Source organism: Pecten maximus, chromosome 9, assembly GCF_902652985.1.
Source record: "Pecten maximus chromosome 9, xPecMax1.1, whole genome shotgun sequence".
Lineage (NCBI taxonomy): Eukaryota > Metazoa > Mollusca > Bivalvia > Pectinida > Pectinidae > Pecten > Pecten maximus.
Window position 1 is genome coordinate 33,083,964 of NC_047023.1, and position 25,419 is coordinate 33,109,382.

The 25,419-nt window shown below is 38.9% G+C and overlaps 1 protein-coding gene across 1 annotated transcript; it reads left to right on the top strand.

The window, feature by feature from the left end:
* The first annotated feature begins 423 nt into the window (after positions 1–423).
* Positions 424–25,289, top strand: LOC117334942 (cotranscriptional regulator FAM172A-like). The gene is given in 13 exon segments (XM_033894802.1): positions 424–528; positions 10,611–10,730; positions 12,824–12,848; positions 13,238–13,288; positions 13,431–13,465; positions 13,467–13,532; positions 15,374–15,439; positions 16,101–16,225; positions 18,930–19,062; positions 20,853–20,972; positions 21,471–21,587; positions 22,631–22,721; positions 23,357–25,289. Coding segments are annotated over 12 exon segments (1,218 nt in total). The 5' UTR covers positions 424–528; positions 10,611–10,712; the 3' UTR covers positions 23,728–25,289.
* The last annotated feature ends 130 nt before the right edge of the window (positions 25,290–25,419 follow it).

The window sequence follows — 25,419 nt, forward strand, 5'->3', positions numbered from 1 at the left end:
AAGATCAGGTCACACAACAGGCCACACATCAAATTGTATGTACATATACTGAATAGTATATATAACTTTTCCAATCAAACAGACTCGTGGATATTGACACTTTTGAAGGGTATTCAACAAACATACATAAATAACATGAATAACACAGAAAAATGGTGGAAATCATACATTACTCTTCACATAAAAAACAATAATCAAACAATGTTAACTGGAAGTAGAGATTACTTTTTTTAATTTGTTTAAACACAACAAGTCTGAAACAGAGAACTTTCTACCTACAAAAATATATCGAGATGATCACCGTCATAGTGAAACGAAGGGGAATAACTCTGATATATCGATCTCATCGGCGGATCTAATTATTAGGGGCAGAAATTGGCCTTACCGGAAAAAAGGGAGTCCCCGTTTTCAAAACGAGGCACACTGGAAATAGATATCGGAAATTCCATGTTTTGCATCAACAGACTGTCTTTCTTACTTTTTCCTGCTTTAACTGTTGGTTTAGGAACTGTCAAGGCTCAAAGTGTGGTAAGTGGTACCCGGTTACCTTGTCTGTTTGTTGCTAGAGATTGTCAGTCTTCCATTTATTTTATAATAAGTTGTTGCTTGGCCATTTCACCTTGTTGTGACATCGTGCAGTTACACATCTAACTTGATCTTGTTTGGATCCGTCTTTATCATGGTTATGCCCCTATATATAGCAGCATAACAATAAAAGTTTTACTTTATCAGTAGTCAATTGAAAAAAAAATTACTTTGTCCGGCAAATCCTACTATTAAACAAGAAATATCTTTTAAAAAAGATAAACGGCATAGTCTTAATGCTGGTGGTTATAATGTAAAACTACTGGTGAAATAAATTAACGAACTCATGCGTTTCAGCACGGATACCAAAATTATAACAGTTTGGATCATTTTTGATGATAATATGACTGCATTTGTATCAGGAATATGATTTTATTAATGTGTCTATGAAAAGATACAGCCACTTATTCAGCTTGCATTTAACTGTTTCGTTTTCAACTGCATATCTATGGGGCGCCGTTTTACTATCTATTCCCATTCTACATTACTAATTAATAAATGCGCAGTTTCAGCACGGATAACAAAATTATATCAGTTTGAATCATTTTTGGTGATAATAGGACTGCAAATGTGTCATTTGAAAAGATGCATCAATGTATTCAGCTTGCATTCAATTTAAAAGGGACATCACGGCAGAGACCTATATACTAGTATATAGCTATAGGTCTCTGATCACGGTAAAAACGTTGCAATTTTCATCGAATGTACGCGTTTTGTTCCTTTCCAGTTATGTTTCTGTGCTGTCCCAATGTTCACAGTCAATCCCTATGTCCAGCTTGACCACTCGATTTAGTTGGGAATCCCCCTCTAAATTTAGCGCGGAAATTATTTTTAAATCATTACGTGACTGTTTTGAAATCGTGGCAACACAAACAGACGATAGTTTACAAGGCGATATCTATATTCAATCTGGGTTAGTTGGATAACGATATTATACAGTGGTTTAAATGTTAAATAACACGTTCTGTATATATTACGGCATACATATTTATGTGTAAATAAGTGTAAACACTGTTCATATAGTATAGTGACAGTAGCGATGTACTGGTACAGACTGTGTAAATATTACCGAGCTTGTGGAACTATTACAGAGTTTGTGTTAATATTAACGAGTTTGTGTAAATATTACCGAGATTGTCATGACCTACTATCAAACAATCAAGCAGAATACGAGCGGCGTCCGTATTACTGCTGCTTTCATGTTTGAACTATTACAATCTATTGTACTGCTTCCCAAGTTTAATTGTAGGATTGTGTTTGACCCAATTTCCTATTATTCTCTTCATTGCGGAACCTGTTATTGTTTCCAACCGTAGTCGTTTCATATTGGAAGCCATTTTTGTTTCCATGTGTTTTAGTTTGTTGTGCACATGCGTTTACCGTATATGTCACAAAATTTGCATATTCAGAGTGATAACCTTTTAATAATTGATAATTGATGTTTTTATGTACATACATCATCAAATTCGAATGGTTATTGTTCAGAAGGTTATTTTTTTTTAAAGATATACCCAATAATATGATAGAAAATACAAAATAAATATTGGTTTACCGTGAGGTCCCTTTAACTTTAATTGTTTCGTTTTTAACTGTATATCTGCATTTTGCATTGACCGCTACATTGACCAATCTAGTACTTCATCTTGACCAGAAACGCCACCTGTCGCGTCATATCCGGGGCCAAAACAAAATTAGACGGCTATGCCTAAAAAACTGGGTATCTGGACGAACTCATGTTCAAAATGCTATTTAAAGCTCTAGTTAGACCCCACCTTGAGTATGCTGCAAGTGTTTGGAACCCATCAAAAGTTAAAGATATAGAACTCATTGAAAATGTGCAGAGAAGGGCAACAAAACTGATCCCTGGATTTAAAAATATCTCGTACCCAGAACGGCTACAACGGTTAAATCTCCCAACGCTACAGCACCGTAGGACCAGAGGAGATATGATTAACGTTTTTAAGATAGTAAATAACATATACGATAGTAGAATAACAAAAAACTTTTTCCAAATGGACAAGATGAGTAGAACCAGAGGTCACGATAAGAAAATATTCAAAAAGCGATGTCGTCTTAATGGGAGGAAACATTTTTTCAGTTACCGAGTTATTGATTTATGGAATAGCTTGCCACAAATTGTTGTCAATGCTGATTCTGTCATAAAATTTGAAATAATGTTAGATGATCATTGGAAAAATAAACGTTTTTATTCATGAATGTACAGGAACTAATATAAAGCCATTAATTACATAGGAAATATTTATATTATACTATAGTCTAGTCACCCTACGCTAAAAATGGCCAAACCTCAAAGTAATTGCAACAGAAACAAATCACACGTTTTTAAAGACTACTAAAACACAAGAATAACATATCAAAAATCGACAGTGACCAGATGAGGGGAAATTATATTTTTTGGGTCTTGAACTTGAATATCTGATACTCAAAATCAATGAAAATGGCACAATCTACGTAAATGACAAAATATTTAATACAATGAAAATAAGCGTTTTTGAAGCAAGTAAAACAGAAAAAATGCTATGAAAACGTGATATTTTTATGCAATATCATGTGTGAATGATGATATTTAGGGGCGAGTTGTCCTAAATGACAAGTCATCTGCAAGGCATCCGTGGGAGTTTTGTCCAAATTGAAATGTTAGAATCATGGACACGATAATACATCAGGTAAGCATTTGGTCTTTATGTTTGACTACCCAACACAGTAAATTAAGAATGAAAATTAGACAATTAAATTGTTTTCTTGACAAATTCTTAAGTCTAGACAGTACTATTTGACAATGGACGAGTTGACTTAATGCACTGTGGGTACAATGTACGTAATGCTATGTACAAAATATATGCATACTTGAAACCTAACTTGGAGTCAAACAAGCCGTTGAGTCTATCGTGTTTGTTTTTATAAATCCTGTGAAGTATCAGTTATAATACTGTCATCCACCTCATCAGTCAGTGGTTGGGACGAGTTGGAACAACTGGTACCCTTACATTCTCCACAAACTGTTGAGCACTCCATACCATGTTTCCTGCATGTACATCGTTTAGTGTCACAATTTGTCTTGCATTGGCAACGGATTATCCGTAATAGGCACTCGGGTGCTGCAGCTTTGTTTGTTTTGATTGGCAAAAGTCTGTCCTCCAATAGCATCCATCCCCAGTCTACAGGATCCAGGTTTGCCTCTGATGTCCATGTTTGTACCTGGTGATACGTTCTCAAACTATGAAACGATGCAGCGGCAGATGTTGGTGGTATAGTATGAATCTGTAGGAACGTTTTATTGGTCAATACACGGTTAGAAAATTTTCTATACCTTAATTCATCCAGATTTCCATTTGGTGAGCTGTTATACAATGCACATATGATCTTCTCCCCTGATGCTATCACTTGATCTTTGGAACACTGAAAGAGAAACTGACTTGCTTCCGCCCTCAAGGCGTCACTTTCGAGAAATTTCTTCAGAGTTGTCGCCTTTCCTACGCCGAATAATCTCGAAGTAGTATCACAACCACTGATTGCATGAATGACCGGCAGTATCTGACACATAGCATTTCCAAGAACGGTTTTTGCTTTCTTCACGTCCCATATTTTGTATTTTGCAGTAGCAGAATGGTCAGATTTGAAAATGAGTTGATGATCAGAGACGGCAACATAATGTAACAGCAAAACTAAGAGATCTGTATCTTCTCCGATCAGAATTGAAGGCTTTGAAACTGCAGATGTTATTGCTGTTTGCGCAATTAAGACGTCTGCATCAGCAGTGGCATGTTTTGTTTCTATTCCACATTCCATGATCTTCTCGCTTAGCAGGTTGATGAAGTTCTGCTTATTTTGACTGTTTGCCAAGAATGTATCCTTTTTGGAACGGAATGGAGTGTTTTCGTCAAAACATACTTTTGTCCCGACTATTCCACGTGTACGTCGCAGATGAATAGCATCCTTTGTATCTGGACCGGAAATGTAGCCATCGAAAACAACGACGGAATCTGTGCCCAATCGTCGAATGTAGTCAACGTATCTCTGACAAATGTAACCAAATGTTGCATTACTTGGCCAGTGTACACGATGTAGAAGGGATCCGCCGTCAAGGATGTAACGGAATTCTCCTTCAAGTGTATCAGATGCGCTACAGTCGCCGAGATTCCATATGGCATCGAGGAGCAATGATTTCTGCGCCGCTCTCATGAAACCGGATGGTTCAAATAATGAACTAGGGTGACTACAAAGCTCATAAGAGAAAAGTTCTTTTTGGTCGTCGCAGATGTTGTTAGCAGCAGCAATAAAGCGCTGGAAAAGCAGCTGGGGATCAACAGTTATGACGTCTTCGTTGACTCTTATTGAAGACTTTTCGCCAAGGGTTACAGCTCGTTGATTCCGCTTGAAAGAGAAGTCACCGACAGATTTGCCGTCCATTGATTTCAATACAGCCATGCCCACTTCTCTTGCCTTGTCTACGTTGACTTTACTGTCGGCTGTGACCCCTGTCTCAATATTCCTGAGAGATGTTTCCCCCAAAAATGGATTTCGACTGATGATCTGAGTTGCTAGTGCAACCCTATCTTTCGTATCTCTACGCCTACGGGAGGAGCTGTTCTCTTTGTGCTGGATGCTTGTGCTGTAAACAACGTCCAAGAAATCTTGCATTGCAATATTCATTTCAGAACAGTCTGGCATTGATAGAATCCACTGAGCTCTCTGGGTTTCAGTCATGCCTCTTCCTCGTGTCATTCCACCAGTTGTTTTAATGCTTCGCATAAGCGCTTGTTCTATTGCCAAGTCTGAGGAAATCCCAGCCCAGTAAGCATCACTTCTTCTGACAACATTGTATCCGGATTGCAAAAACTCAAAAAGAGATGAATTTTCTTCCTCAAGTCGTTTCATTTGTTGTAGGTAAATCCGAACTGACTTTACGTAAAAGTTATGTCCTGCTGCGGCGAGAAAAGGCAGCATTTCCTGCATGACCTTTAAATGTAGTTGCCAATTACCAGTTCTCTCAGCCTTGATGAATCTACGGAGGATGTTCACCATATCCATATATTGAAACCACAAACAAGATGTTCTGGAATTCTTGTGCGAGAGCCTGAACTTGTCAATATTTGATTGGATGTTATCTAACTCTTTACTTTCAAACACCTTTTCAATCGACGACTTTCCTTCCAGCAATGAATCCAACAGTTTGGCTGATTCAAGGACATCATTCTGAATGGTTTCATCTGATAGACTATCTACGACTTCCTGTTCATCTGTTGATTCTGGTATTGGTATGTCATACAACTCGTGCAAGATAACGGCAGTCAGTGCCGTATCTACAAGGAAATGTCCTCGAACTGCCCTTGCAATAGCCTTTCCTGTCATCATGTGTGATACAGCTGTTGGTGCATACACGGTTTCCAATAACTCAGAAAGTCCAGATCCTGTCATTATTTGACCAATGCTTCCGACAAAGCTCATTTCGGTATGAAATCCTCCTAACTTTAGCACCATTTTCTTCAGGGGACTGTCCACATGTTCATTCTGTATGATAGTGATCGCCTTCCAATAGAGCAGTTGGTCAAATGTTAGCATGGGTGTAAATCCGTTTCGTTTCGCCTCGTTGCAGACAAAATGCAGAGTCGAAAAAACACATGTCATATCGCTTGGATTGAGATCGATCATGGGGAGGAATACTATAGACGACTTACCAGGATAGGCAGCATCTAAGACCTTGTGCATTATCGCTGGCCAACTAGGCTTTTGAAACAGTGATGGCCAAGATGATCGCGACAGCAAATCTATTTTCCATGTCTCGTCGTTGTTTGTTATGTCCTGAAGAATTTCAAACTTCAGTTCTGATAGACGGTTGTCATTATCTCTGTAGTATTTGATATTGACCATTGCCAAGTCAGCTACTTCTTGGACAGTTGGACTTCCGCGTGGTACTGGTTTTGGTCTACGAACTTCAGGAGTGACCGCGGCGATCATACCCATTCCATGGAAAGTTCCATGGCCATCTAGAGTTCTTACGTTGTGGTCGACATTGTCGGCAACGTATTGAATGAAAGATCCCACATCAATCGCTGTGCTGTTTCTACCATTGGCTGCTGCAGCGTTCAGTTCATACTTCTGAATTTCCTTGTATGATGAGCAAAATCCAAGAGTATTAAGAGTGTCGACGAGAAATTTCGATCCAAAATGATGGTGCATTTGCACACCTAGACCAATTTGGAGTGGGGCTATCAGCGACTTTGGTCTACATGCCTGTACAATAGACTGTCCAATAGAGCATATCTTGATTGTAGATTCAGTCGGGCTAAACATTTCCTTCAAAAACAGCTGTAGTGAATCTGGTAAATAATCATTGTTTTGCTGGCGAGAGGAGATATACTCAGACGATGGATATAAGTCTTTGAAGCAAGAATCCATTGCCTTAATGTCTGCTCTTATCAATTTCACAGCAGTCAGGATAACTTGCCTTTTTTCTTCATTTGCATTCTCAGCCTTAGGTCGTTTGTAGAAGTCCTGCAGAATCGTTGATACATTGTTGGAGAGTGTGACAACATTGGCTTTTCCTTCAAGTTCAGTTATGACAATGGAACTTCCAAAATGGTCTTTGATCCTCGTTTTCATGTGAACAGAACTGTATGCCTCATTTCCACAAATCTTTTCCATTTCTGCAACTAAGTGACTGATAGTGATTTGTTCATCCCGCCTTTCCTCAATAAGTCCAACTATCTTCAAAAATGCTTCTTCAGAAGTCGTTTTCTTTGGTCGACCCGGGGTATTCTTCTTAGGTATATTATCTTGGGCGTGGCAAAGTGGCAGATTCTTTCCGGTCCTGAAGTTGACGCTGCACTGTTGATGATACAAAGCATCCGCGGCATGTAGATCAGATGGAGCTACGTGAAGCCTTCTCAGAACTTCATCTGACCATGTATCATGTCTCGCCTTACAAACTGCCTCCAAATTGTCCTTGAATTCGGTAGTTCTGACAGGAAACACATCATGACCTCTCTTCTTTGCATTCAACTTGGCAGATTTTCCACAGAAAATGCAATTTTCTTTTAAAATGAAATCAGGAGCAGTCGAACGAGTTCTTTTTGGGGTCAAACAGTCTGTCTCATTTACCTGTCTTACGCTTCTCGGATTGACGTAATCACGCCGGCAACCTTGATGAACTCTTTCACCGGGAGATGTTACGATGCCGTCGCCTCTCTGCCTGCTTACTAGATTGATACTTTCACTCCCTTTCAGTCGAAGTTGAGAGAATGGTTCGCTATCGTCTAATGGTTTTGAGCAAAAGATGCAGGCATCCATTACTATCTGCAATGAACAAAAAAAAAAGAGTGAAATTTTTTTTAACAAATATCGAACTTACAGACTAGAAAATCCCTATTGATGGAAAAAATCAAAAAAATCTTGAAATTAATTAATATTTAATGACACATTGTAAAATAAAATCAAAATACAAATAAAATACATGCATAACTAAATAAAACAGAAATGTTGAAACAAAATTATTCATGTTCATATTATTATTGATACGAAATTACATGTAGAATATTGAAATAACTTACCAGTCTGTCAGGTTATTTCCGGGTATCCGTATAACATAGAAAATGCAATAATTGAAAATGAAAGATTAAAACAATAAAAAATATAAGCAAATACAAACAAAAGTGTTTGAAAAGGATAAAAAAATAAAATATACGCATATAAAGAAAGAAAATAGTGAAATCAGACCGAAGAAATAAATTGCAAATGCATTACGCAATATTACCAATATTTGCAATATTGTCATCTAAGGGCTTCCATACATTTACATTTCAGCGAAGCCTCGGGTTACTAATTCCTCAATTTTTAGATTCTAGAAACGGTTTCCCGATGTAATCTTAATAAAATATAATTTTATAGCTTCATATAAATCATTCTACATTCAGGTTTTGTTAAAACAGGTGAAATAAACCACATTTTTGCTTAGAATCGTCGACTAGGATGCCGTAATGTAACACGGTGGCTTATTTGTTAAATTTATCGGACTAACGACAAAATTTGCTTTTATAATCATTTCTGATTCACAGAGAATCATTTATGAGTATTGTTTTAACTTACCGTCGTCACAATGACTACGATGACTACTGTCGTCTGCATTTGTTTACATCGTCGGTCTTACGGAGTTGTCGTTCTTTACTGTGTATTATATCTACGGCGGCCCGTAGGCGCCAACAACGTTACATCGTAAAACAACAAATTTCACATAGGATTTTTTCATATTTCCCCCGTGTCGATTTTTGTCGATTTTGTATATGTAGTATATGATGACATAATTAAATGTTTCCAGCATAAATCGTTTCTGTTGCAATTTCTTTGGGGTTAATCATAGGGTGACTAGACTACTATGTATTGATATTGATATGGATATAGAGGCTACAAGCCTGCGTCCATTATTTATGCTAATAAATGTTAATAAAAACAAAAAAAACACGAAAATGTCTGAAGTCGCTTCCGTTTTTCATTAAGATTTTTTTTAAATCTGTCAATTTTCAATATTCTTTAGCGCGCGACCCTATCACCAACCCCAGCTGGCCATCCTCTATGGAGAAGTCTTCAAGCTAGAAGTTAGACTTTGCTTCCTTTATCAGTTATTTCAAGTAAAATTAAGACAAACACAGCCATAGATCACAGGTACCTGTGACATACAATGTAGATTGGATAAGAAGACTGCATGCAGACTCCAATGCCAGACCATTTATCAGACGTCGTCCATCCCCAGTCCAGAGCTACATGTATATATTATCGCAGCTAGCCGCCCCCTGAGCACATATGCCTACGGCCATGAGAGGAGACCAGTAACCAAACCAAATGAAAGTCCAACAACAGACAATATGTGTGCCAAAATTGGACCATCCTGCCACCCCCAGTGATAACTGATAAGTGTAATTGTTTGTAGACCATAAAGGTCAACTAGGCAATTATACACCTCACAGGGATCGATACTATCATGTTTGATTAAGGAGTAACCAAAAAATCCTTTTGCTTCATTTTTAGCTCATCATGCCCAAAGAGCCAAGTACATGTAGTCTTATTCCGTGGTGCATCTTTTGTCGTCCGTCCACCTGTTGTTGTCTTTCCATTTGTCGTTTTGCACTTGACGCCTAGAGTCCTGCATCCGTAAGGCGTCAACTTAACCATTTAAATGTCTTGCTTGTTCTCACAAACCATAAGGCCTAGAATCATATTTAGTTGTTCGGATTCTGTGATGGAGCCCAATAAAGTTTTCAAAAGCAGTAACCTTAACTGAAAGGCAGCTTAAAAGAATAATCAAACAACAGAATATTAGGTAAGGGATGCAGGCCAATGGGGCTTCTCTGTTCTATTTCTACTGTGGGCATTTTGAGATCACTTTAATTGGCATGGGACAGGTGTAAATTGGTCTTCCCTGTCAGAAGCACTATATTTTAACTTCTATCTTTACTAAACAAAACAATCATGATGTTCTCTCACTTCTTTTATTTCAGTCTTCACTTTACATAATCATGTTGTTCCCTCAGTATTTTGTTTTCATTTCCTAACTTGACTCCCAACTTTTAACCTTTTGTATTGAGGGCCCTATGTGCTTTTCATAAATAAACACCTGAATGAACATTTAAAGTTGATCAGACTTGTTTTGTGACCTTGATCAGACTTGTTTTATGAACTTGATCAGACTTGTTTTGTAACCTTGACCTGAAATACATAATTTAAAGATCCCAAGTTTCAAATAAATATTCAAAAAGCAAAACAAATGCAAAACTTAAGAGGAGTGCTTTTTTTCAAGTGACCTTCAACCATTTTCAAGGTCACATTATAATAACTGTATGGTTCATTATCAGAATGGATAGATTTTTAAAATACCGTCTTGAAAATGCATGAACTTGTCTCATCTGAATAAGACTATAAATATTACACATTGTTCTTTTAGCTGAGTGATGACTGCATGTTGTCCTGTTTGAAGTTTGCATATTAAGCATGCTAATTTTATGATTTTGTAGATATCATTCTTAAGTTCCGGAGTTACTCTCACTGCTTGATTTTGGGTAGTGAGAGATCCTTTAAGTGAAGGCTTCCACCATTTTGTTTAGAGCCGTGTACCCATGGGTAACTATCTCAAGGTATACTTAAATTACTTTTGATTTGCAATCATGATCACATCAGTGCTTGCTTTCAATATAACAGTGGCCCTTGGAAAGGTATATAAGGTATTTTAACAAGATTCTTCAAGAACCTTTAATATTGCATGCATTTTAGCTCACCTTGTGCGAAGGACCTTGAGCTTAAGATATTGCATGTTGTCCATCATCCATCTATCAACTTTAAATCATTACTAGTCATGAACGAGTGAATGGATTTTAAACAAATATGGTCTAGATCTGAAGTATTCAATATGAAAGGGGAACACATTTGCATATATAGTAGGTGTCTCTAGATCTGGACCCCAGGGACTGGAGGGACAGGTCAATAGGGAAAATAGGGTTAAGTCCTTTAAATCACTACTAGTCATGAAGAAGTGAATGGATTTTGACCAAATTTGGTCAGAAGTATCCAGTATGAAAAGGGAACAAACTTTGCTTAAATGGTGATTCTAGACCCCCTAGGGCTGAAGGGATAGGTCCAAATTGTTATGAATGAGCTAAGTGGATGGATTTTTACCAAATTTGGTCAGAAGCAGATCCTTTGGGGAAGTGGAACAAAGTTTGCAGAAATGGTGACTGGCCCACCCAGGTCAGGAGTATGGGGCGCCGTTTTACTATTTATTCCCATTTGGTGATATCACCTATTCGAATAGGTGATATCGTCTATTCAATCAGTGATATCACCTATTCGAATAGGGGATATCACCAATTCATTCTTCAAATAAGTGATATCACCTATTGGAATAGGTGATATCACCCATTCGAATAGGTGATATCACTTAATGAAACGAATAGGTGATATCACTTATTCGAATAGGTGATATCACTCATTCGAATAGGTGATTCCCATATATATAGTGCCTAAATTTTCATGATAAATCAAATGATTACAATGAGTAATTTCATAAATCAAGTTATGCAAAATTTATAACTTAATTATTTCGTTTTTGTTGTGCTACACTCAAAAGAGATGGCAAGGATATAACAAATGCGTTTTGTCAGTCAGTTAGAGCCTATTATCTCGAAAACTGAATGAAACTTGAGATGTTTGCATAAAAAGGTGGTCTAGTACATGGTAGTTATAGGGTCTTTTGTTATGGCAACTTATGGGAGAGTTTTCTTTTTGAATTTTTTTCCTGATGCCATGGAAACAATGGCCAAAGTCACTAATCACCATATCTGGAGGATAGTTACCGGTATATAAAGTAAAAAAAACTTCATGAGTCTTCTTAATTGTCCCCTCCAAACTTGCAGCACCTTAAGTATACTTCCTTGTGGAGATTTGAATGACTTAGATTTCCTTGTTATATTTATCACTAACACTGCTTACTGTTTCATCTAACACTGGACTTTCTGCTGATTCCATGCGGAATCTGTTAATACCAAAGTGTTGTTAAACTTGAAAGTATTGTTTCACTACAGTCTCTTATTTGTGTGAGACTCAAATGTCAATAAAATTTTAACTTGTGTTGTAATGCCTGTATACCTATAATAGTAAAAATGATTACCCTTTCTTTTTGATGAAGTGTCATTTTCATGTTTTCTGTAGTAGGATTTTACTGCAAATTCAAAATACCCAAAAAATCAACTTTGGAACATTGGTGATACAAAACACATCCTGCTTTGTCTATCATTTATGTAAATAACAGAATCAGACTGACATGTTTTCTGCAAAATCTACAAAGACAGAACTAGTTTTCTTACTGAGATAAGGAAAATAATCAGTGATATCAAATCACTATTTAGAAAAGAGAATTTCCTAACCTTGTCAGGTTTAAGAAGCAGCTGTTTAGGGAATTATACAATCATGTTACTTCAAGAACATCGTCATTGTTCTTCATTATCTTTGAACCATTTTTTCAGTGTATTTATAGGTTTATGAAATAACATGTACATTCAACAGATTTTTTCATAATCACATATATTCAAACATAATATGTACTCAATATACCGTGACTTCCTCTTGATGATTGAAGAAATTTCTTCATGTGTTAAAAAAATTGGACCATGAATATAACTTAATTTGTATAGTTTGATTGGGAATGGTTTCAATTTCTATATTTCTTTTACAGAACATGTCAGCGAAGAAAAGTAAAGGTATGTTAATTGACTGTATCCGTATAAAATCTATACGTACTAGTGAGTTGAATTGTACTTGTCCATCAAACAAAATATCATCTAGCTCTCAAGCTGAATTAAAATTGTACCTGTAGGTCAGTCTCTGATTGGATGAGATTTATAATCCCCATGTGGTCACTTATAACTTAATTTGGTACATATCGATGATCCTCTTCAAATATAATTAACATTTACACTATTGAAATAAGTGAAATCTTGAAAAACATTATGGATATTGATTTTGTATCCCAATTTGTATGAATAAAAGCTTCCAACTGTAGTATTCTTTTCATTAACAACAGAACAATACAGGCCTTTTGTACCTCTTGTTTTTCTACAACTGATCAGATTTTTTTTTTTTTCTACAGAGTACACGTTCCCCGATACCTTAGAAGAATTTGGTTATGGTTTCAATGATGGTAAGTAAAATCTTAATTTTGAATTTCACCACTGATAAATCTATAAAACATTCAGTTTTTTATACCAGCAATTTTAGAAGTGGTAATTTCCAAGTCTCCTTGAATTGTTATTCTATGTTTCCATATGAGATTTGTTCTACAGCGGGACAGTTACGGCACCTAGAGACAAAGGAACCATTTCCAGTTCCAGGTCCGGGAGGATGATCTGGAGTACAATCAGAAACGTTACGAGGCAATGGGAGAGGTCAGTCTGATACAAATTCTCACTAAAGGACCAGTATATGAGTAAAGGTTCATTACATCCACACTTTAGAATGCATTACCTAATTATTCTCAAAGTTTTATCTCTGATACTGAAGTGTATTTCCACCAGCTACAAATAATTTTCTCCTTTTCTCTAAAACACAGGTTTGCTCCCTTAGCTTTGAGTGTGAGAACTTTTGCTATAGATGTGAGAACCTTAGCTAAGGTGTAAGAACCTTAGTTTTGGGTGTGAGAACCTTAGCTTTTGGTGTGATAACCTTAGCTTTGAGTGTGAGAACCCTAGCTTTAGAGGTGAGAACCATAGCTTCAGATGTGAGAACCATAGCTTTAGATGTGAGAACCTTAGCTTTGGAGGTGAGAACCTTAGCTTTAGAGGTGAGAACCATAGCTTTAGAGGTGAGAACCTTAGTTTTAGAGGTGAGAACCTTAGCTTTAGAGGTGAGAACCTTAGTTTTAGATGTGAGAACCATAGCTTTAGATGTGAGAACCTTAGTTTTAGAGGTGAGACCCTTAGCTTTAGAGGTGAGAACCATAGCTTTAGAGGTGAGAACCTTAGTTTTAGATGTGAGAATCATAGCTTTAGCTGTGAGAACCTTAGTTTTAGAGGTGAGAACCATAGCTTTAGCTGTGAGAACCTTAGTTTTAGAGGTGAGAACCTTAGCTTTGGAGGTGAGAACCTTAGCTTTGGAGGTGAGAACCTTAGCTTTGGAGGTGAGAACCTTAGCTTTAGATGTGAGAACCTTAGCTTTAGAGGTGAGAACCTTAGCTTTAGAGGTGAGAACCTTGGCTTTGGAGGTGAGAACCATAGCTTTGGAGGTGAGAACCTTCGCTTTGGATGTGAGAACCATAGCTTTAGATGTGAGAACCATAGCTTTAGAGGTGAGAACCTTAGCTTTAGAGATGAGAACCTTAGCTTTGGAGGTGAGAACCTTAGCTTTAGAGGTGAGAACCATAGCTTTCGTTGTGAGAACCTTAGCTTTAGAGGTGAGAACCCAGGACTTTTTCTCTCTGGTTTGGGAAAGGGCCTTTTCGTCTCATTTTGGGGGAAAATTAGTGAATTGGGAAAGGTTTTTCTCAGGATTAAACTGCAAATTTTTGGAATTTGGCTTAAGTATGAATTAATTTCAATTGGGCCCATTAAAGGCCCCAAAACGCCCCCAGAAACCTTAGCCTGGAACCTTAGCTTTAAGTGTGAGAGCCTTAGCTTTGAGATTGAGAACCTTAGCTTTGAGTATGAGAACCTTATCTTTAGATGTGAGAATCTTAGCTTTGAGTGTGAGAACCTTAGATTTTAATGTGAGAGATAGTATTTATTTACATCCAAGATCTCATGTTCATTTACCATAAACAAATAATTTCTCATTCATGATGCAGGGAATTTTGGAAATCTTGTGTGCTGTTCAGTTATGGTTTTTTTCTGTCTCCTCTGATATGTTTGGTACCTTAATGATAAATAATTCACAACTTCACAAGAGAGGTAATTCCTTGAAATTGAAGAAATCGAAAATTATAATGCAATTTTGACACTGAAATCTATAGATCCATATGTAATTGAAATCAGTTTATTTCAATCTTGGCCTGACATCTCAGTTTCACATCTCAAACAATATTTTGATTGTTTGAGAATGTCAGCCCCCAATAGAGATTAGTCAGTCTGAAATGCACACAGGTAATAAATTCTGTTACCTGATTATTTTAACAAAAATCTAACATTTGTACTTTAAAGATTTTGTACATAAAATCATACACATTTTGTATTATGTTTTAATGAGAATCTTAGACTAGTAAAATTGTTAATTAAAATGTGTTTCTTTGTGCTAGGTCATAACAGATATGGTTTACAGTATGATGGAAAAGGATACTAGGCTACAGAGGATTTCACTCCCAGTAAGTAAAAGTACTATAGTCACCCTGACCTAAAATTTGACCTTCGACCTACAGTACTGGGAGGGTGATTTTGTACTCAAACCCTGCGGGAGCGAAAATTTTAAGCCATATCGCTCGTAACCGCGGGGTGTTCTCAGGGTGCTAGCAGCGAAATCGCGACGGGTTCGCGGCAAGTTCGCAGCGGATCCGCTCGACGAATCCGCTGTCATAGTCCTTCAATGATAGGCGACGTGGATTAAGTTTGAGCAGTCTGCCCAGGCTGTCTGTATACGTAATTTTCTAGAAGCATATATGTACATCAAATAAAAGGGGTTTTGTCTTATGTCTGTCTTCAACACTACTTGTCAATGAAATTTTATACTTTGGGCTTATCAGGGTAAGGCAGTGTATCATGTACCAAATGTAGGTCACTCAGAACTCAATTTTGACTTTTGACCTGCATCTGGTGAGTGACTTTAGCTCACCTAATTGTCTTTGTTTGCATTTTACAGCTGAATGTCCTTGTTTTAATAGTGAGGTTTGGTTAAACGTCTACCATTGATTGTTTCCTTCTTTGTTGGCATTGATACATTTAAAGAAATTTATACCTTATAGAGACATGTTAAAAATCAAAAGTATTCAAAATTGAAACTGTATTATATCAGTTCAATATTCATTTCAGAAAGATGCTAAAGAAAATGAGCCACAGACATTTTTCTTCATGTCTAATGACATCATGACAGCCAGAAGACTGATGATTTTAATCCATGGATCAGGAGCTGTGAGGGCAGGGCAGTGGGCCAGAAAGTAAGTAGACAGGAGCTGTGAGGGCGGGGCAGTGGGCCAGACAGTAAGTAGACAGGAGCAGTGAGGGCGGGGCAGTGGGCCAGAAAGTAAGTAGACAGGAGCAGGAGCTGTGAGGGCGGGGCAGTGGGCCAGACAGTAAGTAGACATTGTCAGGAGCTGTGAGGGTAGGGCAGTGGGCCAGAAAGTAAGTAGACAGGAGCTGTGAGGGAGGGGGCAGTGGGTCAGAAAGTAAGTAGACAGGAGCTGTGAGGGCAGGGCAGTGGGCCAGAAAGTAAGTAGACAGGAGCAGGAGCTGTGAGGGCAGTGGGACAGAAAGTAAGTAGACAGGAGCTGTGAGGGAGGGGGCAGTGGGCCAGAAAGTAAGTAGACAGGAGCTGTGAGGGCAGGGCAGTGGGCCAGAAAGTAAGTAGACAGGAGCAGTGAGGGCGGGGGCAGTGGGCCAGAAAGTAAGTAGACAGGAGCTGTGAGGGCAGGGCAGTGGGCCAGAAAGTAAGTAGACAGGAGCAGGAGCTGTGAGGGCAGTGGGCCAGAAAGTAAGTAGACAGGAGCAGGAGCTGTGAGGGTAGGGCAGTGGGCCAGAAAGTAAGGAGACATGTTCAGTGGCTATGGGGGCAGGGCAGTGGGCCAGATAATACATAGACATGGTCAAGAGCTGTGAGGACAGGGCAGTGGGCCAGAAAGCAAGAAGACATGGTCAAGAGCTGTGAGGGCAGGGCAGTGGGCCAGAAAGTAAGAAGACAGGAGCAGTGAGGGCAGGGCAGTGGGTCAGAAAGTAAGAAGACAGGAGCAGCGAGGGCAGGGCAGTGGGTAAGAAAGCAAGAAGACATTGTCAAGAGCTGTGAGGGCAGGGCAGTGGGCCAGAAAGCAAGAAGACATGGTCAAGAGCTGTGAGGGCAGGGCAGTGGGCCAGAAAGTAAGAAGACAGGAGCAGTGAGGGCAGGGCAGTGGGTCAGAAAGTAAGTAGACAGGAGCAGCGAGGGCAGGGCAGTGGGTCAGAAAGTAAGTAGACATTGTCAGGAGCTGTGAGGGCAGGGCAGTGGGTCAGAAAGTAAGTAGACAGGAGCAGCGAGGGCAGGGCAGTGGGCCAGAAAGTAAGTAGACAGGAGCAGTGAGGGCATGGCAGTGGGTCAGAAAGTAAGTAGACAGGAGCAGTGAGGGCGGGGCAGTGGGTCAGAAAGTAAGTAGACAGGAGCTGTGAGGGCAGGGCAGTGGGCCAGAAAGTAAGTAGGCAGGAACAGTGAGGGCGGGGCAGTGGGCCAGAAAGTAAGTAGGCAGGAACAATGAGGGCGGGGCAGTGGGCCAGAAAGTAAGTAGACATTGTCAGGAGCTGTGAGGGCAGGGCAGTGGGTCAGAAAGTAAGTAGGCAGGAACAGTGAGGGCAGGGCAGTGGGCCAGAAAGTAAGTAGGCAGGAACAGTGAGGGCGGGGCATTGGGCCAGAAAGTAAGTAGACATTGTCAGGAGCTGTGAGGGCAGGGCAGTGGGCCGGAAAGTAAGTAGACAGGAGCTGTGAGGACAGGGCAGTGGGTCAGAAAGTAAGTAGGCAGGAACAGTGAGGGCAGGGCAGTGGGCCAGAAAGTAAGTAGGCAGGAACAGTGAGGGCGGGGCAGTGGGCCAGAAAGTAAGTAGACATTGTCAGGAGCTGTGAGGGCAGGGCAGTGGGCCGGAAAGTAAGTAGACAGGAGCAGCGAGGGCAGGGCAGTGGGTCAGAAAGTAAGTAGACAGGAGCAGCGAGGGCAGGGCAGTGGGTCAGAAAGTAAGTAGACATTGTCAGGAGCTGTGAGGGCAGGGCAGTGGGTCAGAAAGTAAGTAGACAGGAGCAGCGAGGGCAGGGCAGTGGGCCAGAAAGTAAGTAGACATTGTCAGGAGCTGTGAGGGCAGGGCAGTGGGCCGGAAAGTAAGTAGACAGGAGCAGCGAGGGCAGCGCAGTGGGCCAGAAAGTAAGTAGACAGGAGCTGTGAGGGCAGGGCAGTGGGTCAGAAAGTAAGTAGACAGGAGCAATGAGGGTAGGGCAGTGGGTCAGAAAGTAAGAAGACATTTTCAGGAGCTGTGAGGGCAGGGCAGTGGGCCGGAAAGTAAGTAGACAGGAGCAGCGAGGGCAGGGCAGTGGGTCAGAAAGTAAGTAGACAGGAGCAATGAGGGCATGGCAGTGGGCCAGAAAGTAAGTAGACAGGAGCTGTGAGGGCAGGGCAGTGGGTCAGAAAGTAAGTAGACAGGAGCTGTGAGGGCAGGGCAGTGGGTCAGAAAGTAAGTAGACAGGAGCAGCGAGGGCAGCGCAGTGGGCCAGAAAGTAAGTAGACAGGAGCTGTGAGGGCGGGGCAGTGGGTCAGAAAGTAAGTAGACAGGAGCAGTGAGGGCAGGGCAGTGGGTCAGAAAGTAAGTAGACATTTTCAGGAGCTGTGAGGGCAGGGCAGTGGGCCGGAAAGAAAGTAGACATTGTCAGGAGCTGTGAGGATCGGGCAGTGGGCCAGACAGTAAGTAGACATGGTTAGGAGCTGTGAGGGCAGGGCTTGTTTGTTTTTGTTTAACGTCCTATTAACAGCCAGGGTCATTTAAGGACGTGCCAGGTTTTGGAGGTGGAGGAAAGCCGGAGGGCAGGGCAGTTGGCCAGACAGTAAGACAGTAAGAAGACGCATACAGACATCTTGGGTATATCTCAATCTGAACTGATCTCTCTGTGTAAGAGTTTCTTCGGTTTTTTTTCAGACTTATTATCAATGACTGCCTTGATAGTGGTACACAGCTGCCGTTTATAAGGTGGGCCCAGGAACATGGATTTAGTGTGATAGTTGCCAACCCAAACCTAAACAGAGCCAATGGAGAACGTACCTTAATTAGGGTAAGTATCCACCTTGTCTCTACACTAGATTGGTAGGATGTGTTGGCTGAGGTCTTTCCACGCTGATTGTATTGATCAGATGAACTGAAATACATTTCGGACTAAGGTGCCATGGCAATCTTTTATTAAAATGTTTGACAATTTTTTCTGAACAGACAACTGTATGGAGCTTTAAAAGTAATTAGTTAGCTATGTATGATTTCCAGTAAATCTGTTGTGTTGTATCCCCAGTAAATCTATTGTATTGTATCCCTAGTAAATCTATTGTGTTGTATCCCCAGTAAATCTGTTGTGTTGTATCCTCAGTAAATCTATTGTGTTGTCTCCCCAGTAAATCTATTGTGTTGTCTCCCCAGTAAATCTATTGTGTTGTATCCCCAGTAAATCTATTGTGTTGTATCCCCAGTAAATCTATTGTGTTGTATCCTCAGTAAATCTATTGTGTTGTATCCTCAGTAAATCTGTTGTGTTGTATCCCCAGTAAATCTGTTGTGTTGTATCCCCAGTAAATCTATTGTGTTGTATCCCCAGTAAATCTGTTGTGTTGTCTCCCCAGTAAATCTATTGTGTTGTCTCCCCAGTAAATCTATTGTGTTGTATCCCCAGTAAATCTGTTGTGTTGTATCCCCAGTAAATCTATTTTGTTGTATCCCCAGTAAATCTATATTGTTGTCTCCCCAGTAAATCTATTGTGTTGTATCCCAAGTAAATCTATTGTGTTGTATCCTCAGTAAATCTGTTGTGTTGTATCCCCAGTAAATCTATTGTGTTGTATCCCCAGTAAATCTATTGTGTTGTATCCCCAGTAAATCTATTGTGTTGTATCCCCAGTAAATCTGTTGTGTTGTATCCCCAGTAAATCTATTGTGTTGTATCCTCAGTAAATCTATTGTCTTGTATCCTCAGTAAATATATTGTGTTGTATCCCCAGTAAATCTATTTTGTTGTATCCCCAGTAAATCCATTGTGTTGTATCCCCAGTAAATCTATTGTGTTGTATCCCCAGTAAATCTATTGTGTTGTATCCTCAGTAAATCTGTTGTGTTGTATCCCCAGTAAATCCATTGTGTTGTATCCCCAGTAAATCCATTGTGTTGTATCCCCAGTAAATCTATTGTGTTGTATCCTCAGTAAATCTGTTGTGTTGTATCCCCAGTAAATCTATTGTGTTGTATCCCCAGTAAATCTATTGTGTTGTATCTCCAGTAAATCTATTTTGTTGTACCCCCAGTAAATCTATTGTGTTGTATCCCTAGTAAATCTATTGTGTTGTATCCCCAGTAAATCTATTGTGTTGTATCTCCATTAAATCTGTTGTGTTGTATCCCCAGTAAATCTATTGTGTTGTATCCCCAGTAAATCTGTTGTGTTGTATCCCCAGTAAATATGTTGTGTTGTATCCCCAGTAAATCTATTGTGTTGTATCCCCAGTAAATCTATTATGTTGTATCCCCAGTAAATATGTTGTGTTGTTTCCCCAGTAAATCTATTGTGTTGTATCCCCAGTAAATCTGTTGTGTTGTATCCCCAGTAAATCTATTGTGTTGTATCCCCAGTAAATCTATTGTGTTGTATCCGCAGTAAATCTATTGTGTTGTATCCTCAGTAAATCTATTGTGTTGTATCCTCAGTAAATCTGTTAAGTTGTCTCCCCAGTAAATCTGTTGTGTTGTATCCCCAGTAAATCTATTGTGTTGTATCCCCAGTAAATCTATTGTGTTGTATCCCCAGTAAATCTGTTGTGTTGTATCCTCAGTAAATCCGTTGTATACTGTTGTTATTTGTTGTAGGGTAACTCTTCCCCTGAGGAGCACATGGAGACATTGTGGACAGAATATGTGGCCAAATCCCAGGCTAAAGACATCGCCATTGTGGCCCATAGCTACGGAGGTGTCAGTACTATGGAGCTGGTAAGAACTAGTCCTCTTCCTCTGAAGGTCTTATTCAAAATTAAGAAATTCAAATTAAATGGAATATAGGATGCTGTTTTCATCAAATTCATTGAAATAAGATGTTTGTGATGTTTTTAATAGTTAATTTTAATTCAGATCAATAGTAGCCAATATCCTTCCTATTGAAGTGCAGATTTTTTACAAATGTTGGTTTAGGAATACACTTCTTAAGCACTGATTGGCTTACTAACAACTTAGTGTAGAGATCTCTTTTACAGATTGTGTTATTTTTGTGTACTTTAAAAACACTAATCATTGTGTACTTAGATTTAAACGCATTACCAATTTAAAACAGATTGGCACCACAATGAAATACTTGCCATAGAAAATGATGTACATGATCTAGTTAGCACATAGTCTTATAATTCAGAAGAATACAAAAGATAACCAAAATAATATTAACATTAAATATGCACCTTAACAGTATTTGGACTGGATTGTTTCACATTGTGACAGGCTGAAAACCACCTGGAGGACTTCAACAAGAGAGTGAAGGCAGTTGCCCTGACTGACTCCGTCCACAAGTTTGCACACCAGAAGTCTTCCGAGCAACTTATCAATTTCTATCAGCAGGTAATGGAATGGATCAATGAGACTTTGAACAGAATCAGCACAAATGTACACGGCATTGTTAAAGAGAAGTTCGTCTGAACTCCTTCAGAAAGGACCTTACAGTGTACTTCAAGTACTAGTTCCTTTTAAGACTTCTATTCTATGATTTAATCAGTAGCTGGTCCCCACCAAGACTTTATATAGTGACCTTTCACGATATCATCTGAAACTGTAGAGAATGGTACACGTCCATGACAGTGCATTGATAATTGATAACCTCATTGATCTAAAAAAATCTCCTCAAGGAATCTTCATTGTTCCCAGACCTGCTTCTCACCCCAAGACACCAGCCTTGACCCATCAAATAACAAGTAGAGAAATCTTCCTACATAACCAATGTATGGAAACACCACTGACTATTGAGGATGACAAGTCGGATCACATCATTTAGCTGGTCCTCCTCCACAGCTGTCTTCTGTGATTAGAGACAGGGAGGGTGACCGGACAAGTCTGTAGCTAATTACAAGATTTTTATTTAAAATTTGTTTTGAAGTAAGCCAGTGATTACAGCTTTTTTTTTTTTTATCATGGTTGACCAGAAGATCAGACATTACTTGGTTATATAATGACCATATAGGGGTTTCAGATTTGATGGGGTCAGTCAGTATGTATCCCCTTGAAACGAAGTTGGAGAAGGGAATTACAGCATTCCATTCTTATGTACCACAGAGGCTTCACAGGTTCCTATGAATTAGAAAATAAGTGAACTAGAGGTCGGTCCTTGGGTTAATTTTTCGCTCTGGTCATGAATAAAAAGTGATCTACATGTTGACCCCAAGTTTAATTTTTCATTCTGGGTCATAGGAATGTGTCGGGGCCCCAGTGTTTATGTCATATATTGGTCAAGTATGAGAATACATTTACCTTTATTAGGTTGGCCTCAGGGCTTATTGCAGGATATTTTGGCGAGTATACTTAGCTCATGACAGGATTTGTATTGTATGTTTTGTTGTTAATGAATCTATGCTGTGTATCCTTTATAAACATCTTATTCTGTTTTCCAGAGAGCAAGGAACTGGGCGTCAGCAGGGTCCCAGGATCCCCTGGATTCTCCACTCGACTCTAGAATGGACTTTTGTCCCACTGTTTCAGCAGGCACGTACATCCTCCTGACCCTAAGTATACCAACAACATTGATCACCCACAAACAGTCTCTTGGCTTCACTGTTTTATTGGAGGTCATTAGTGTATATCACCACACATTTTCCTTTGTACAGACTGAATTTCTTTTACTTCAGCTAAGACTTTCACACATTGCTTGATATAGGAAACATCCAACCAAGGTGTTGTGTTAGTAATTAGACAGAGAAATTTATACAGCCCGCCATTGAAGAGAAACTTAGAGCTTTATGACCTTATTGATTGAAGAGCTTTCATACAAGGCATGACTATTGTCGAACTCTATAAAACCAGACATGGACTAGATATTCAGAATAGTTGTATTAATGAACAAAGACTAGCAAATACACAACACAAGTGCTAGCTTCTGACCTCAAGATTGACTCACAGGGACCTAGTGGGCCCAAGGTCGTAGGATGGATATTGAGTATTGTATTGAACATAACAGTATCAGGACTAAAAACTACCAGAATTTTCTTGTAAACTTGAATTTTAGTCAATATTTGTCACTTTTAGAACTCTACCCCTACAAAGGATTAATGGATTATGTCTGTACAATCCATGGAACACATAGTGTCATAGTCATTAATTACAGTGTGTTCTGTTTACAGGAACTGATCGTCATGACTACACAAGTTACAGCAGTATGACGTCGATATTCAAATTCATTGAAGAACAATTTTCTGGGTCTAAGAAAAAAACAGATAGTGTAAATAAATCAAAATCTAGTTCAGTTGACCCTGTCCCTAAAGCAGAGAAAGACAAAGCAAACGAAAATGTGAAAAAATCCACAGACAGTGCTGCTGCCGCCTTGGAGAGCTCAGCAGGGGAGACAACTGAGAAAGAGGACACTAGTAATACTCAGGAAATGTTGAGTCAGCAAGATACAGAGGCAATGTCACAGGATACAAACAGCCAAGGGGCAACTTCTGACATAGAGATGGACTCACAGGGACCTACTAGTCCCAAGTCAGAACTGTAATTACTCTTGGGCGGTTACATTGTGGGTTCCATTGGTATTGGAATAAGGTTGTACTAGAACTTATTGTCCGACAAAAGGCTGAAATAATAAATGTCAGTCTTGGATCAACAGAGGGCTTCCTCTTTACACTCTTCCAGAGAGGGAGGTTTCACCTGGTTGTTATACTGCATTTTGTGAAAACGTTTGATGAGTAGGATAACACCTCCTTTTATGCATTGCTTATACAATAATGTATACTCTTTCTTGAGACTATACATAAAAGAGTGTATCTTTTTATATGTACACAATAATATAATTAACATAAATGATATAATTAAGAAACATTAACTAGTGAAAGAGTAACTTTTATAATTAATGCACCCACCAAACTTTGACAGGAATATTATGGTGTTGTCTGTTATTCTGGCAAAACCTTTGGTTGGTAAAAACATCTCGACTGATCGTGTTGAACCTTGGTAGGCTTAAAAACTTATTTGTATTCTTCCCCAGAATGGTATTTATCTGATCTAATTTTGTCTTGGGATCTTCTCTCTTTCAGTTTTAAGCTGGCTTTCTTAAAACTTTGTTGGCTTTATAACCATTTATATGCAGTTCTGCTTTCCTGAGTAGCTTTTTGATTGATTTATTTTTTAAGAATTTTATTGCTTACTGAAGTTGTTGTTTTTGTCCTGGGATCACTATGGAAGGTAATCAATGGCAGGATTTGTGTACTTGACATGTAGTTTCTTTCTGAAAGTTTTCTCCAAAAAGTCAAGATATCGAGAGAATTAGTATGGAAAGTCATAGTAATGTATTGCAACAAAGCAGATGATGGTACAAACATCACTCATGTCAATTTTCAGAACAATCCATTCATTATTTTCTCACTTAAACCGCATTTTTATTTGACAATTCTTCTTTCATATCAACATTTCTATGCATTTTGAAAGAAGAATTTGTTACAAATATAATGTTATTCACACATAACCAAATAAAGTAATGTTTACTGTAGATATGTAAATATATAGACTTGTTCTCATATTTTGGAGTAAAATATATTTGACTTGCTATAAGGAAATGAGTGTTTAACCGGCGAATGATGATATCTCTATTGTGTCAAGTTATGTAGGTAGTTTGATTTTTGTGTGGAAAGTGTATAAAGTTTGATGTCTCACAACTTTTCCATTCTACAAGTACATTTGTATTGGGTTGATAGCACCAATGGACATTGTGTGTGTGAGGATGTGTGTGTGTCCATCAGTAACTCCCTAATGACAGTCGTCTGGACAACATCTAAATGTGAAATTCTATCAAGTTAACTACAGATTCTTCATGATGGGATGAGGGGAGTTATCCATCTGACTATCATCTTAGTAGCACCACTATCATTTATTATTTCACTTGTTTATTGGGCTGAGACATCAACAACAGATCAAGGCAGACACAACCTAAAGGATACTACATATTGTTGTTAGGTTTTGTTGGTTAAAAATCCAACCTGGCCACTATACAATTTATATGTCTTTTGTTGGACTGAGAAATATTAAACAGTGTTTCCATTAAAATGGATTCAGCAACACTTATTATATGTAAAATTAACTTTTTTTCTATCTTCTCACTCATCAAATGTAAAACATTACACTACCATGACTAATTGAGCAACTATCGTGGCCACCACAGTCTCAAGTTAGAAATATCTTGATCAGCCTTTAT